This window comes from Mollisia scopiformis, assembly GCF_001500285.1.
Source record: "Mollisia scopiformis unplaced genomic scaffold LY89scaffold_1, whole genome shotgun sequence".
Taxonomy (NCBI): domain Eukaryota; kingdom Fungi; phylum Ascomycota; class Leotiomycetes; order Helotiales; family Mollisiaceae; genus Mollisia; species Mollisia scopiformis.
This window is the reverse complement of record NW_017263581.1, coordinates 1,767,229-1,782,624: the sequence shown is the minus strand read 5'-3', so window position 1 is coordinate 1,782,624 and position 15,396 is coordinate 1,767,229. Positions and strand designations below refer to the sequence as shown.

Sequence of the window (15,396 nt, the reverse complement as noted above, 5' to 3'; positions counted from 1 at the left end):
CATAATACTCTTCCCCCTTTCTAATACGGAATTCCGGACCCACTATCAAGCGAGCGAATGAATTTATAGTGCAGTCCGGCGTTACTCTCATCTTGTCTAAAAGTGGGGCTAACTCCGAAAGCTAGAACGGATTTGTCAGAATTGGAATTCTCACTCGTTCATCCATCTCACCCAGTAGACAAGATTGGCTCCATTTCTGATTATTTCTGAATGTTACTTGGGTGAGCACTCACTCCTAGACAAATCTTTAGCAATGGGGTCTTCAAGAAAGAAGTCTTGCACCCAATGTCGGGTGGCAAAGACTCGCTGTAGTCTCGACCTCCCAAGCTGTTCTCGTTGCCAGAAAAGAAATATCACATGTAAATACGAAAGCCCGAAATCGAGAAGACACGCTTCCCCATTAGGTCAAGACAGTATGTTTCATTCGTGGTTTATGAGTACAGACACGACTTCTACACCATTGATTACGGATCTTGACTCAATGCAAAGTCCGAGGCTTATGAGGGCAACTTCCATGACAAATGGACGGAATTCCGAAGCTCTGGACTTCCAGGTATCAACTGGGTCTATTCCGAATCACACATACCAGCCCGACATGGATTGGAGTTTCAATAATGCGATCTTGTCGGTGCCAACATCGCCAACGACCCAGGATGTGAATCTGAGCGTGTTTGATCAAATTGTCGAGCCTTCTCAGACACAGAGACAAGATAGTATATGCTGGCTGGAGCGCTGTTCATCAAGGGACACTCGAAGCATTCAATCAACCACGCACGGAGCGGGTACCATCACTGCCGAGGATGGATTGGACTTTTTATCCGAATTGTCTGTGGCGATGAAACACAGCACAGAATCCATCATCGCGAGCTGGGAGGCTTTGAAAGTAACACCAAACCATGTTCCCAACATTCTAGAACGAAGGCCGGCCACTTGTATTTCGGATTCGATGAAACAAAACTTCCTGTGGTCAAGAATAGCATCCTATGTAACGGACTTCGACAAAGCTATCTTGCCACCTTTCATTCATCGGAACTATCTTTTGAAAGACGGAGGCTCCCAAATTGTCGACTTTGCGAATCTTCCCGAGCCACTTGCAAACTGTAAGAACGTAGTGCCCATGTATCTGCAAAAGACACCAGCGTGCAAGCAGCTGGTGCTCAAGACATTTCTATTGGAGGTTCAACGGCTTCATGCCGAGGTATGTGTAACTGAGCGTAAGCATTTCAGTCAGCTAACTTCGCGTAGTTTTGTAATTATGACGAGAGCACGCTACTCTCAGCACTTCAAGCAATGACAGTATATTCGATACTGCTGGCGATGGATAAAGAACGTTGCAAACTGATAAGCATGATAACGAGAATAGCAATGGGTGTAGGTTACTCCCAGTACTCCTATAGATATAATTATGTATACTGAAGGAAAGGTTTAATTAGGAGATTGCAAATGCTGTGCAAAATTTGGGTTACTACTGTGTCGCCGAGAATCGAGGAAACTTCCCCAGATGGAGTGATTGGATACTTCAAGAATGCAAAAGAAGGTAGGCACGAACATCCAAAAGGGAGTTTTTATTGATTTCTCGCAGGACAATGATCGTCTTGCATCTCATGGCCTATCTTCTAGACATGGATGTTGGAAAGGCTCAACCATCATCCTGTGTTGGATTTGATAAAGTTCCATTACCTTGTGGGAAGAGCATGTTTCTGGCGCAGACCGCATCATCGTGGGAAGATGAATACAAGAAGTATCTGTCGTCTAGAAATGGCAGCGAGATGCCAACGGTGGGAAATCTGAGGAAGATGTTTCGCACCGAGACGAATGATTGGCAGAATGATCTCGTCAAAGATCTATCGGGTTGGTCGAAAGACGTAGATGACCTTGGGTCTTTGCTATTGGTGGCAGTTTGAAGTTGTGCTTGAAGCCTCCTCGCGATTTTCCAGAGCCAGAGTCTGGAGAACCCGATTGAGCTTTCGTCACAGTTGGATCAAGCACCAAATAGACTCTTGCCTAAATTGACACTCTTTGGAAGAGGTAGACTTGTGACAACATTGCCAATTTTGACCTTGATATCCTCAACTACTACTTGAATTTGCTTGACCGGGTCGAAGTGGTTGAGTTTCGCTGATTTGGTTAAATCGAGAAGTTCTTGGCTAGGATCGGTCAGAGTCCAGGCGATACTGATATGAAAGGCCGATGAAAGATCTTGCATGTCTTTATAAAGTAATGCAGAGTTGTGATTGATTGATCGTCTCTTCCCAGAATGATTGCGTGCCTTGACGTCAGACTTGGTGGTGGCCGGTTTCGAGTATAAAGGTGGTTGGCCATGTTCCTGTACGACAGAATTGCTGATGTGGAGTAGCTTGTTCAAAGCATTCAAATCTGGTTTTAGGACCTTTAAGACAAGGAACCATCGAGTGTTCTCGAAGTTTGACACCCAATCCAGGTCGGCGAATGAGACAACGAAGCTTAATGGTTAGCCACGTGACTTGGTCTATATGTTAAAGGATCTCTTACGGTCGAACGGTGGAGGACTGGATAGCACGTTCCATAGCTGAAACAAACTCATCTTTTTGTTCTGTAGAAAAGCCAAGAGAGCGCGAGAGGCTGATATGAAGTGGTAAAGGAGCACCTAGGTCACTGGTCAAGAAGGAGTTGACTTTGAGGTCGGTAGCTTCTGGTGGCCAAGTGTCTTTCAACAAGGAGACCAATGCATCCAATGAGCTATATTCTGTTGTCGAAGGATACCCTCGATTGGGTCAGCCCAGAATCTTGAGCAGGAGAATAAGAAATATAGCTTGGAACTCACACTCGATGTAGAGATGAGTTGGCCAATTACCCTCCACATGAGGCATTACTCGTTTTCGGCCTCCATGTAGGCTGGGATCATCTCTCGTGCTGACTCTGGTGGTTGAGGCGTACAGATCATGGAATTTAGAGGGCAAAGGCGGTAAGTCAGATGCGCTCTCTTCACGTTTGCGCTTTAGACTTTGAGCTGCGTTGGCATTTGACGTTGAAGTAGACTCCACAATTTCATCTTCCTCATCTGAAGAAGCATAGTCGACGAGTGCCATCTCTTCTGCCTATTCTCATGTCCACACGAGGTTCAAAGTCTGGGTGACGAATTGGTGATAGCTTCAGGTACGATATGTCGCCGATGCGTCGCTGCCGCGATCGAGGTCGAGTTGGTGGCTTAGCTCAGCTACTTTGGGTCTTGATTTGGGTTCTTTGGGCCTTTTTACCACAACATCAACTCAAACTAAGTCCAGATTCAACGTCAGCAGTGGATCCTACTTCTGCGTAAGGGCATCGTCGTCAACAGCTCGGAGTCGGAGAAGGTAGAACTTTTGACGATCCTACTATACTGGGACTTTGGCTGGGCCTCGAACATGCGACTTTTCTTCTCCTCTGGCAGCGAAAGCGACTCTCCGCGCATCCGCTTTCCATCTGATGTGCGCAGGGGCCATCGTGCAGACGTCATTGGCAGGCTCGACCTGCAATCCGGATCCATGTCGTCCTCGATCCCTCTGATTGGGAGACCCCTGCCAATTGCGTACGACAGCACACACAGCATGTACGACCACCAAAGAAGTTACTGACCTCAGCATTCCCTTAGAAGTCTTAAACTTCTGCCTGTCTCTTACACACCTTCGCTCACATATCACGACCTCCTTCCACTCTTTCCAAAACACGATTCGCAGCCCTAGAACGATAATTTCGTAGCAAACATCATGGATTCTTCGTCAGAAGACAAGCATTGGGTACGTTCCCGTCCATACATGGATAGTTGCAAGGATCTCAAGCCTGCTGCGACCAGCGCAAAGATCAACATTATTGAGATCATTTTAATCATACCACGACTAACCAATATTAACAGGCCGCCAAATACCTGCTTGATCCTCTGACAGCACCGGAGCCCAGTCAAGAAACAGGGCCAGGAACCCATTTTACCACAACTGTGAACAGAGCTCCATCGACCTCAAAAACTGCTGCCGTCTCCACTTCCTCGAAGACTCCCTCATCAACATTTTACCCTACACCACCTAGCTCAGCAAGTCCTACCCAATCAACCTTCAGCTCGAAAAATCCTTACGCTTCTTCTCCTTCTCATCGACAAGCTGCTTTTGCAGATTACACCAACGCCGGACCAAGCAGGAGAAGTCCGGAGCCAGGAACAGGAACAGGTCGAAGAAGAGGCAGTGAGTAACTACATTTGATTTTGGCATTGTCTGGTTTCGTGTAGAAGTTCGACCAACGATACTGCTGGGCTACATTCCGAACATTACCAATCACACATTGATGGACATATTCAGGGACATTGAATGCTGATTAGAAGTAGGTTCATTAAGTGAACGATTTCCTGGAGATATGTCGCACCGACCCCTCGATCAATTGCGAAAGGAGACCAAGGCGGCCAATCGTGCGCCGCACTTGAGGAAGAAGCACCTCCCGGGCGCGGATGTCATAGATTCCCTCGATAGATCTATGATTGGAGGTCTCTACCACCACGAGGGTCCATATGATGCCACGCTACTCGCACGAAATACAAGCTACAAGAACTCTCCTGTTGAAGCTGTCAGAGGCACAAACGAAGAGGCAATTCGAGCAACACCGGTAGAAAATATTAAGGATTCTCTCAACAAACATGTGCCATTACAAGGAACTGCTGTCATCCCACCTGGAATGGCCGGCTTGGACGGAAGACCCATGGAATACGAAGAAGGTGCTGATTTGATGCGCGAGCCGGATGCACCGGGTGGTGCTTACAAACGATGGGAGGGAATCGTAAGTCCTGTAATGTTGAAACAATACAATTGCTGACAGTTACTAGAAATATCTACCAGATGACTACAAAGGCAAAGGCGAGCCATCTTTCTCGATTGAAAAAGCTTTGAAAGAACACGAGAAGAGCGATCGACGAGTTGCCTCGGAAGGAAATGGCTCGTATGAAATGCAACCACGAGCTCCCATGAACAGGCAGAGAAGTGCCAGCGGTAGCAGTGTCGGACGTATGAATGCAGGCAGCCCCACAGGTAGCTCCTTGAGATATTCGGATTTCGAAGGAGATATGCGAAGAAGCAACACGACCGGACGACGATTAGGAGAAGGATTGAAGAGGAGATTTGGAAGCTTAAGACGAGGCAAGAAGACTGCGGAAGTCTAAGATGGTGGATCTGGGGTAAGGTCATGAAACATGACCCCGCTAACGCACGGGCTTCAACAACAACGACAATGAAATAAACATCATTGCAATAGAGGGATAAGGCACAAGGGAAATTGTACAATAAGGGTAATGCGAAGGTACATAGAAAGGGCATGAATACGCCAAACAACCCATGAACTTCATCCCATCAAACTTTTCAACCACGCATTCTAAACTCCAACTCATGTCCAAGTGGATATCCTTTTGCTATCCAGCATCTGAAATGCATTCGACTCAATTGCCAGACCTTCCTTTAGTCAGCTTCTTGTTTTGTCCTGCTTTTGGTTGCATACTCATGGTCCGAGCATTCTACGTCGATTTCGGACAAGGTCCCATGTTGCCCAGGCGAGGACAACGCTCAAGCAGCCCAGCATGACAGTAAGGACACCGATGATGATGTTGATCTTGTTGTCCATTGATAGGGCACGTTTGAGGAGATGAGGCGACTCTAGTTGAGTGTATCAGTCAGCTGCTGTCTGAACCGGTTGACTGTCGAGGGGAAAGGTGGAATACCCATTGTAAATGATGTTTTTTTGTGTTGAAGATTGATTGTTTCCTTTGCTGGTTGGTTGTCTTCAAGTTATGGCTTCCATGATATGATAGGGGAGTCGTCCTTATATACTTTTTTTGTTCAACGGATTTAACAAATCCCTACCTGTTCGTGTAAGAATGAAATTCAAGTCGAATCCACTTGCGCACCGTGCCGGCTGCGACCACATTCCTCAAGCACTTTAATGACATGTCATATAGTACGATCTGGATTAGATCGCCATGATCCTGGTTGTCTGCTGGCCGTAACCTGCATACTGAATGTCAAGATTACAACGTTGAGCTTCGGGATCGAACATCTCGCCCGCGTGGGCCTCACCGTCTGCAAGCCAGCAGCCGAACCCAAGTAATGGTATCGAATAGTACGGACCCGAGATTTGGGATCGGACCATCATGATCCCTGCCTCCTGCAAGCTGATATTAGACTTAATTGTTATTTTGCATAGCTAGGATTTGAGATCGAACACCGCGCATGGTTCCTACTGCCGTGAGCCGATGCACCAATGGCGCATACCACGCATGCAACCTGCGCCGGACCGGTGTGAGCATTGGGAGACAAGCGTTCGACGTCTACAAGCAAGAACTCAAAGTACTGTATTCTTGACCGACGATTCGACGCATACCGGGTAAATTAGCCGAGCTTTACCTCTTTAGGCCGATCCCGATTTCTTTTTTGACATGCGTTGGTCGGCTACCTGCATCTGTTCCACTAGAGTTATACGCCTCAGTCATTTTGCTGACCTCTTCATGGTCACCTTGTCTGACGTGCGAAAGATGCTAGGATAAGAACTTTTTATTGATTTTTGTGTATGCACTTCCGCATGCAAACGTTGAAAGTGGCTTGCAAGAGCATTGTTTCATTTCACGGATCGTTTTCTGGCTGTGAAGTTACCGGTAATTTTCCGTTCACATGTGGTATGTCCATGGTTACAATATGCATAACAAATGAGATGTCATGAGATATATGTCATGTAACAAAGTCAATGTTCTCAACATGAGATGGGTATGAACCATTAATAATTTTCCGTCCCAATTCTACCCCAAACCTAGGAGAACGTTGCTGCCCTTTCGTCGAGTTTATGCCCATTTCATATCATTGTCCTTCCTGTCCCATGTTACCAACGCCTGTCCATAGCAGAGTTTGTGCCCTTCTTTTCCTAAACGCCCGCTCATCACAAAATCCTTAGTGACTCCTCCCATTCCTAAACGCAACTTCGTATCCAAGCAAAGAAGCAGAGGTGGTTACAGGTGGTGAAGGCAGGTCTTGTAGTGGCATTGCTTCGATTGTTGGACCTGCAGATCATTGTTAGTACTTGAGTAGATTATACTTGAGTACAATATATTGCTGATAAAGAGAGGACACTCACTTCCATGATGCACATTATGGTGACGACGTCGACGATCATCTGTAAGCCGCCAGGTTGCCCAAGCAAGAAGACTACTAAGGACACCGATGACGATTGTGAGGATGCCGATTATGAGGTTGATGCGATTGTCAAGTGAGATGCCTCGTGGAGGGGTAGATGTGGGACCTGGGAGCTGTCAGCCTTGGAGCGATGTGATGGATGAGGGAGAAGAAGTACCCATAGCCTCGTTTTGTGTACTCGATCTCTATGGTGTTGGATGTTCTGAATGCTTGTATCCATATTTGCGTGTGGGCAAAGAAGGGGCTTATATGCTTTCAGAGACAGGTCGGTGCATGGATATTCATAGACTGCTGCATCGGTACCCCGCTGTGTGAGAGTGTGGCTGATTAAGGTACCTTGGTACCTGGGATGAGGACTCGTTCTGATTGGACACACCGTAGCCACAAGCTCGAGCACGTACGTACGCACGTCCAATTCTGAACCGCCCCACGTTGTCACGCATTGGTGCAAATGGTAACTTGGGCAAGGAATGGACATTCGTGAAAGGGTAGTACCGATTTCGGTTGCCTCGCCTTATCTTGGTACATCGATGATGATGAGATATGCAGCTGATAGTATGTCGGTGATCAATACGAAAGCGTGGACTCGACGTGTGAGATTCGAGAATGTTGTGAGAGGCGTCGTGAAAAATGGTCAGATTGGTTCAAGATGAGGGTTGTTGCCGCCACTGAGCAGAAGAGGGTGTCCTTGCCATGCATGACAAGATGTACTATTGGCCTTTCCCATTTCCCAGCATGGATGCTCGCGCAGTAGGCACCTATCACCTTTGCAGACAGAGAAGCTAGACTCGGTCTCTGCGTGTCTCGGACTAGGTCTCAACATTGCAGCAAAGCAACGTTAGCAGGTGGAGTGTCATGGAAGTCTTCTAGAAGGTGGCCCCTGTGGGATTGTGGAATTCTAAGATCAGACTATCTGACACTTTGGCAGCAGGGCGCTCGGGATCGACTCTGCCCTGCGCAGGGGTGCAAGCTGACAGGGTTTCTTTTCTTATCCTGAGTGGCGGAGAGGAGTGAGGGCTTCCTCAAGGCTTTATCGACCGCAACCGGGAATTGAGGCTGGAAAGTCACCCTCTTCAGATTTGCCTTGGTTGCCTCGTTTTCCTCGCTTAACTTGTACGAGGCTGAGCCCCTGAGGACGTTCACGGGTAAAGACCAGTACTTGACGAGACCCTGGTAAAGATAGATGCTTCTGGGTCAAGGAATCTTTCTTGCTGGGATTTGCCGAGCGGCCATTTAGTGAAAGTAAATGTAAATTTCAGATTTGGGTCTTGCAGATTGAAGAAGAGACGGGAAACTAAGACACACTAAAATCAATACTTGTAGAGACCTCTCGCTGTATATGTGCAAGAGAGTGTGACGGTCGTGATTACAAGTCTATCAATGAACATCTTTCCACTCCCTTTTTAGGATACCTTCCAAAGAACAATTGTCATTCAAGGCCCTAAACTCCTTTCAAGTTTCTGCCCCACGTATCTTTCGTCTAGTGGTCCCAATTCTAGACTCCATAATCAGCGACTCCTTCCAATCCTAAACGCAATCTCAACTCCAGTTGGTTGAGTGGGTGGCGTAGGAAGTGTTTGCAATGGCACCAATTCAGGTTCGGGGCCTATTGCAGTTTAGATACTAGACCTCATGTAGACGAGGAAAGTATATACTATGATGGTGCCTAGCACAGCGACGCCGTCGATCATCAGTCAGTCTCCACGTAGCCCATGCCAGGATCGCACTTAGGATGCCAATGACTACACTCAAGATGCCGATGATGAGGTTGATGCGATTGTCGATGGAGAGGTTGCGTTTGGAAAACATCAATGGAGTAGAGTCTGCGAAGAGTAAGTGAGCTAATATATATATATGTGGAGCAGTCTGCCACAAATATATTCTTGAATACTGCTGATGTTGCTTACTTGATTGTTGACAGAGCAGTCTCGAGATACTAGAATGCGGGGCAATGCGAGGCTGGCTGTTCATGAAGGAGTTGATTATTGTGTGCTTCTCCCGAAAACCAAGTGAAAGTAAGGTAGAGATAAGTTTGTATGTTTATCATGCTTTCCACTTCTTGTGATCAAGAATTGTTGGCATTCAAACATTTCCAGAAAGCCCCGAAGTCGACCTTATATACACAGCCAAGCTCAAAATCGTAACTCATGAGGTGCTGTTAGCTACAGCTCTTCTCAATCACAGCAGCGCACCGGCTACGGCTGTGGCTTGATAAACATGCAATATTTTCCTGCTTTTCCATCTCGGTGACCAGATTGGTCAAGCCAGGAACAACCCTTATTCACGCACATGGCAATCTCGAGTACAAGCATGCCGCAGATCGATTCGCTCGGTTGGCTCCGTAGCCAAGCCAGCACACGGTGCGCATGCTGCCCAACTTCGTACCGTTTGATAGGCGTCATACTCAGCCTTTCATCCTTCGGTTCTTGAGGGCTAACGAGAACATGTAGCTGAATAAGAATCTTGAAACATCCTATCCCGAAAGCAAGAAAGACATGGATCTTCTGTGCAGACACGATTGCCGCCATGTTTGTTGCAAAAGCAAAGAAGCGTCAATTGCGCTTCTTGAGGGTAGGAGCTTGGTTCGTATGCAGGTATTGTCTATGTTTATTGTATGTCTCTATCTGGAAGGCGTGCTTCGAGACGTTTGGCAGGGCGGCGCAAGGTGTGATCTTCATAAGTATCATTAATTAAAGTACAGTAGGTACTTGCTCAGTGTCTAACAGCTTCGAGTCCCATGGATCATATTTCTTTCGAAATATGTCAGTGAAGGGGAAACAAGTTACTTTTCATTCAAGCCTAGCAGTCTTGACGAGGCGCGAAGGGGAGGGTGAAGGACCCCATGTTGATGGCAGGGCGGCAGGGGCAGGCAAACTCTCCAGTCATGGGAGTAAAGTCTACTACTTTGCTTCGATATAGGGGATCTTATAGCTATGTGAGGATCCAATGCAGAATCTGACAGAGAACAAGGGGAAAGGAACTGCCGCCCATGCAACAGGTCTGATTCTCTTCGAGGGTCCTTGAACGAAGTGCACCCAGTTACTTGCTGTCGCTTTACTTTGCTTACGCACAAGCTCTTCCCTACATGACTCAAATCTGCAGCACTAGCGCATAGTAATAGCTCAACTTTCACGAGCCAACTCAAGTAGTCATTGATAATCACGTATAAAGCACCCATAAGGCCAGATTGATGCAAAAGGAATTTCGGAGCATCAACTTGTCTAACTTGAGAACTATCATCGCTCGTTCATGAAATTAATAACGCTCAAAGAACCACCCCATACAGCTCACAAATATCCCAACCCACCCATAAGCGCAACCAACTCATCCCTGACCTCATCAACGTCAATTCCGACCCTTCCAGCAACCTCCGCCCGCCTTTGACTCCCCAACTCTAGCCATCGCATAAGGATCGTCCCGTCAACCACTGTTCTGCTACCCGCCGTGCCTTCAGGTGCGTCTCTGTCAATTCTGTAGGCTCTTGGATTCAGTCCACAAGCATGATACAGCGTATTCGTGAGATGAGACGTTAGAGTGTTCAAGCGTCGGTACTGAGGTTCACTTAAGGGCGACAGCAGAGCAATTGAGCCCGTTGAAGAAGTGATAAGGATCTCGTGCTCAGGAATTGTGGCATCGGCGGCAATATCCATGGCATCCGGAGAAGGAGGTAGCATTGTGGCAGCTTTAGTGCGAGGAAGGAGTGTCATCGTTGTTGGCATGTGTCCACCTAGGGCAAATGTGGAGCGATGTAGAAGTAGATGTCCTTGGATGGATTTCGGGTCTAAAACTAATTAAGCGAGATTCAAAAAGGGGTAAGGGGCTAAATTACGTTCAGGGTCGTATTGCATGATATGCAAATTGCAGTCTGAGTCTGCTGCTACAATATATAGCTCTTTTCCATCGGGAAGCAGTTCTGTTGCCACAACTTCCATGTTGTTTGCTGACTTGCCGAAAAGCATCATTTTGTATGGCTCTTCGGCGTAGCCTGCAAACCAGACGCCTTTGATTACGTCGCCGAAAACACAGAGACCTGTACCCCGAAGCTCTTTCATAGAAGTGACATACGAGTTCAGGTCTAAGAAAGCGACAGGAAGAAGTGTGCCATCCTCTTTGAGACCGCGAATCATGCATTTCTGTCCTTGTGCAACCATCATGAAGCCTTGTGTACCGATTTCGGAAATGGCGGTGATGGCTCCTCGAGCGATCTCTTCTTTTGCTATGAGCTTCAGACGTTTGTTCGTCTCAGGACGGTCAGCTTCCGGAATAACATTGACCACGTCGTAGACATAAATTCGGCCTTTGGTTGGTAAGTCTTCGCCTTTGGTTATGGCAATGCCGACTGTGATCAATTGCTTGCGCTCATTGGTCAATTCAGATATCTCCAGGTTGATAGTGTTCATACACATTACCACCTCGAAGGGATCGAGTGGTATTGTGTTGATAACAGACCAGTTGACAGGGTTAACCAGCTTGAGGTAACCTTGCTCTATGGTTGGCTTGAAAGCTATGTCTTCTCGAGCCCAATCCCGATGGTGGTCATCATCTTTCGGCAACTCAAACTCTGTTCTAGTGCTTGTTGCGATAGCATAACATTGCATACCCGGATGATATGAGATAGCGTGAATATCCTCACCAATGTCGACTTTCCGGAGTGTTACGCCCAGCTCTGCAAAATTGGAGGCTGAGGGAAGTTGCGCCACTCGAGCAATACCTTCGACATCCGCGTAAATGAAACCTCTGTCACATCCCGCAGTGTGAAAGCTGCTCATCCCCCGAACTCCAGTGCCTTGTAGACTGAGCACTTTAGCCGTGCTTTTAGCACTTTTGATGATAAAGCTCGGCGATCCACCGGGCAAGAAGACTGCACTATAGCCACCAAGATTTGAGAATGCACGCATAGGCTCATTTCTAGTATCTCCTGCATCGTCCGCGGTCACTTCTGCAGATATTTCTGGATTACGAGCAAAGTGAGGGTTGTGGATTTTGAGGAAGTGAAGTGTCTTCGAGAGGTCGTTTGGAGAAGATGCAGGACTTGTTCGAAATGGCTCGTAAATCGTTAGGTCATCATTAGAAGGGCGCAACTGCTGATGGTTAGCCGAGGCCTAGGAAGTTCACATTGAAAACATACAATAAGGTAAGGGTATCTCGAGACATCGTCCCCAAGATCTGCAACTATGATCTCGGTCAATGTCTCACGCGCAGCAGATTTTCTGGCCGCGTAATCTGCCGAGAGGACTGGGGGCACAAAACACAAGCCTTCTGCAATATAGACAGCTTTCGAAAGGTTTGGAAGTGCGTAAATCTAGTATCGTTAGTATTCATGCTCGGTCGTCCTAGGAGAACTCTTACGTGCAGCGCTCCACCAGCACTCAAGAGGAACATCAATATGTTTTCTCCAGCCTTTTGGCCCTTGTCAGACTGAACAGAAGCGAAGATGCCGGTCGCATCGGCGTACAAGCATCCGGTCAGCCATTTGGTGCTCAAAAGTCCATCGTCTTCACGTTCCAACTCTTCTAGGTCATTGCTATCGTCACATTGAGCAACGAATATGCTTGAGTCGTCCCTGACGAGAAGTAGGAAAGGATCTGCGAAGCTCGCACTGATGATCTTAGGCTCAGCACCAGTATCTTCATCATACATAGGCAGTATCTGAGCCAATCCGAGATCTAAGATTGACCGCCGGTTAGCAGCCTGTTCTAATGGGGGCGGATATTTTCAAAAGTCGTAGTGGCACATGGTATAGGTAGACGCTCAAGATTGGTGAAAACGCTTTCATTGATGCTATAGGACATGATACATTCCCAAATAGCTCCCCAGAAAGCAAGCAGACGATGATGAGTTATACCTCGTAAATTCGTTGAAGAAGGCTTGCCGAGTTCTCTTGAGTTGCAATACCATCTGATTGCCCAATTCCAACAAAGAAAGGATAAGGAATGGAAAAGAGACTTACTGCCATCATAACTTCGTACTTCAGACTTGAGAACTTGAATGACACGCATGCCGTTGCCCAATGTACCAGCTTCAATGGTCGGACCAGCGGCCGGTTCGAATTCTGTATCCGTGAGAGCCTCGAAATTTGCTGCTGTTAGTGCGTACACGTCAGATTGTTCTGTACCGTCAGAGAGAATTTTCGAGACAATCATCAGCTTGTCGTATTGAGCTTCAATGCCATAGTCTCCACTCATAGCAGACTTCTCTTTTTGAGCTTCTAGACCCTTTTCAGTAGGCTTTTTTGCGCTCATCGTCCATATGCCTCGTGCTTCAGGAAACTCGAATTTACCAACAACTTTAGGTTGAATCTTCCTGTGGACCACCGCAAGAGATCCGCCTTTTTGCTTGCCGACAGCAGCAATAAGCTCTAGGTCACCAGTCACTCCTTCGGCATTAAGTTTCTCTTCGTCATTCTGATAGGCGCCACATTTCCCGAACGTCATATCAACAATCGGGGCAATGTTCACCAATCGATCATGCACCTGGAAAAGGTAATCACCAGCTTTGCTACTGGTGCCATCCACCGGGGCAGAACCATTGGTAGCAGCCGTGGTGACTGCCGGCCCTTCGCCATATAAGTCATCGTCGACATCATCATCTTCTTCGTCCTCATCTTCATCCATGAATGTGTCATCGTTGCCTCGAGACTTATCCAATTTGGACTTTCGGCGTGATATTTGGCTGACCTTTTTGCTCCAACCAAGGACTACCGAATCTGTAGACTCACTTCCAACAAAAAAAGCGTTTTGACCTAGAGGGCTTATTGTAGAAGTACGACCGCACAAGACAGACCCTCCGGCTTCAATGGAAACCCGTCGAACATTCAAGCCAGAAACAGACCGGCCATCCATCCGGAAGCTTATAATACCGAGTTCGCCAGACTGCAGGAGAATAAGCATCTCGCCATTCTGAATCGAGAGCTGTTCAATTTTGCAACCTTCAAGACGCATCCCCAGCTCTGACTGGTCAGCCAGGCCAAATGAGGTGCATTGTTTGGCAAACAAGTTGACAGCGACTCCATTGGCCTTTCCAGCTTGATCAACGTGGATCAATTCATTACTACCTACGAGGAGAACACCACCAACCGGAGCTGGTATTGGGATGATCTCAGTCAGATCGTATGGTAGACCAGTGACCGATAATATTGTAGTCGAAGCCTTCTGATGTAAATCCAAGGTAAAGACCATGTATGTAAGGTAATCCTTTCTTTCGAACAGTAGCGAAGATGCCGGGGAGGTATTTGAGGCGAGAATGCCAAAAGTAGGCTCTCGGTATTCGTATATAAAGGAAAGATGGATTGGATTGATGAGATTCGGATCTAGGGTTGGCAAACGGAGGACGAAAGACGAGCCGTACGGGGTATCGCCAGTCCCAGCAATACCATTTGCAGTCTTCGAACTCTTGTCAGCAGGTTTCGGCCCATCTAAGTCTTCGTCCCAATCATCCATATTCACGTCCTCCTCATCTTGCTTGAAAGGCAGTATAGCCAAGTTTCGAGCGCCAAACTTGAGAGCAGCACAACGACTGCCAGGGTCAGCCGATATGTAATTGACACAGTCCTTGAGATATGGCGCCCAAGGTGCGCCCTGGAGATCATCTTGCTCGTAATAATGGATTGAGATAGTCGATATGCCTGGACGCTCGGGATCCCACTCCACCAGACTGAGCTTCGCATCCTTCAATCCGACTAAAAGCGCTTCTCCACCTGACTTCGAAGAGGGGACTTTTATCCGTGCCAACGAAGTGATTGTTCCAGAGAGTGTATATTCGGCCAAAAGGACGAGCTTCGTTTTCTTCGCGCGATCTGTACGGAGAACAGAGTCTATTCCAGGAAAAGATGTTTCCAGCGCGTCATCACTAATTGTCGCATCCCACTTGCCATCCTGTTTCGAGGCTTCACTCTCCCGCGAGTCATCGAGCTCAATTGACACTGTCTTAATAGTGAAGATTTGAAGTAAGGAGGTTTTCGCGACAATGAGATTGTTAGCCTTTGCAGAAATGAACGGCAGACTCAATGAATGTGTGACAGCTGTAGGAGGTGTCAGCTCCGTGTAGCATTGCATTATGAAGGTTGTAATGGATTTCGCATCATATTCTCGGTTGATGAGATAGGTCAGGTCTTGAAGATATGAAGTTGCTGATGAGTGGATTGTCGATCATGGACCTGCTAGCGCGACAATTTTTTGCAGGGGTAGAGCTCCATCCCTGTTTTATTTGGGCGCTCCTTCAAGCG

General features: G+C 47.3%; 5 protein-coding genes across 5 annotated transcripts; 2 read left to right on the top strand and 3 right to left on the bottom strand.

Moving 5' to 3' along the window:
• Positions 1-133: 133 nt before the first annotated feature.
• Positions 134-1,943, top strand: LY89DRAFT_18568 (uncharacterized protein). The gene is made up of 5 exons (XM_018205660.1): positions 134-413; positions 490-1,198; positions 1,246-1,371; positions 1,434-1,537; positions 1,583-1,943. The coding sequence occupies exons 2-5, from the start codon at positions 500-502 to the stop codon at positions 1,902-1,904; spliced, it is 1,251 nt and encodes a 416-aa protein (XP_018078688.1). The 5' UTR covers positions 134-413; positions 490-499; the 3' UTR covers positions 1,905-1,943.
• Positions 1,581-3,396, bottom strand: LY89DRAFT_679489 (uncharacterized protein). The gene is made up of 3 exons (XM_018213881.1): positions 2,804-3,396; positions 2,512-2,743; positions 1,581-2,462 (listed from the first exon to the last, which is right to left on the bottom strand). The coding sequence occupies exons 1-3, from the start codon at positions 3,066-3,068 to the stop codon at positions 1,982-1,984; spliced, it is 978 nt and encodes a 325-aa protein (XP_018078687.1). The 5' UTR covers positions 3,069-3,396; the 3' UTR covers positions 1,581-1,981.
• Positions 3,397-3,647: 251 nt separating this feature from the next.
• Positions 3,648-5,158, top strand: LY89DRAFT_776465 (uncharacterized protein; the record flags this gene model as incomplete). Its single annotated transcript, XM_018222049.1, has 4 exons — positions 3,648-3,755; positions 3,872-4,193; positions 4,334-4,779; positions 4,826-5,158. Exons 1-4 carry the CDS (start codon positions 3,726-3,728, stop codon positions 5,156-5,158), a joined length of 1,131 nt encoding a protein of 376 aa, XP_018078686.1. The 5' UTR covers positions 3,648-3,725.
• A 3,374-nt stretch (positions 5,159-8,532) lies between these two features.
• LY89DRAFT_18597 (uncharacterized protein) lies at positions 8,533-9,236 on the bottom strand. The gene is made up of 3 exons (XM_018205664.1): positions 9,080-9,236; positions 8,828-8,995; positions 8,533-8,778 (listed from the first exon to the last, which is right to left on the bottom strand). The coding sequence occupies exons 1-3, from the start codon at positions 9,141-9,143 to the stop codon at positions 8,681-8,683; spliced, it is 330 nt and encodes a 109-aa protein (XP_018078685.1). The 5' UTR covers positions 9,144-9,236; the 3' UTR covers positions 8,533-8,680.
• A 1,141-nt stretch (positions 9,237-10,377) lies between these two features.
• LY89DRAFT_604897 (uncharacterized protein) lies at positions 10,378-15,291 on the bottom strand. Its single transcript, XM_018210371.1, has 5 exons — positions 13,123-15,291; positions 12,522-12,838; positions 12,301-12,474; positions 11,002-12,253; positions 10,378-10,953 (listed from the first exon to the last, which is right to left on the bottom strand). Exons 1-5 carry the CDS (start codon positions 15,224-15,226, stop codon positions 10,460-10,462), a joined length of 4,341 nt encoding a protein of 1,446 aa, XP_018078684.1. The 5' UTR covers positions 15,227-15,291; the 3' UTR covers positions 10,378-10,459.
• Between the last annotated feature and the right edge of the window lie 105 nt (positions 15,292-15,396).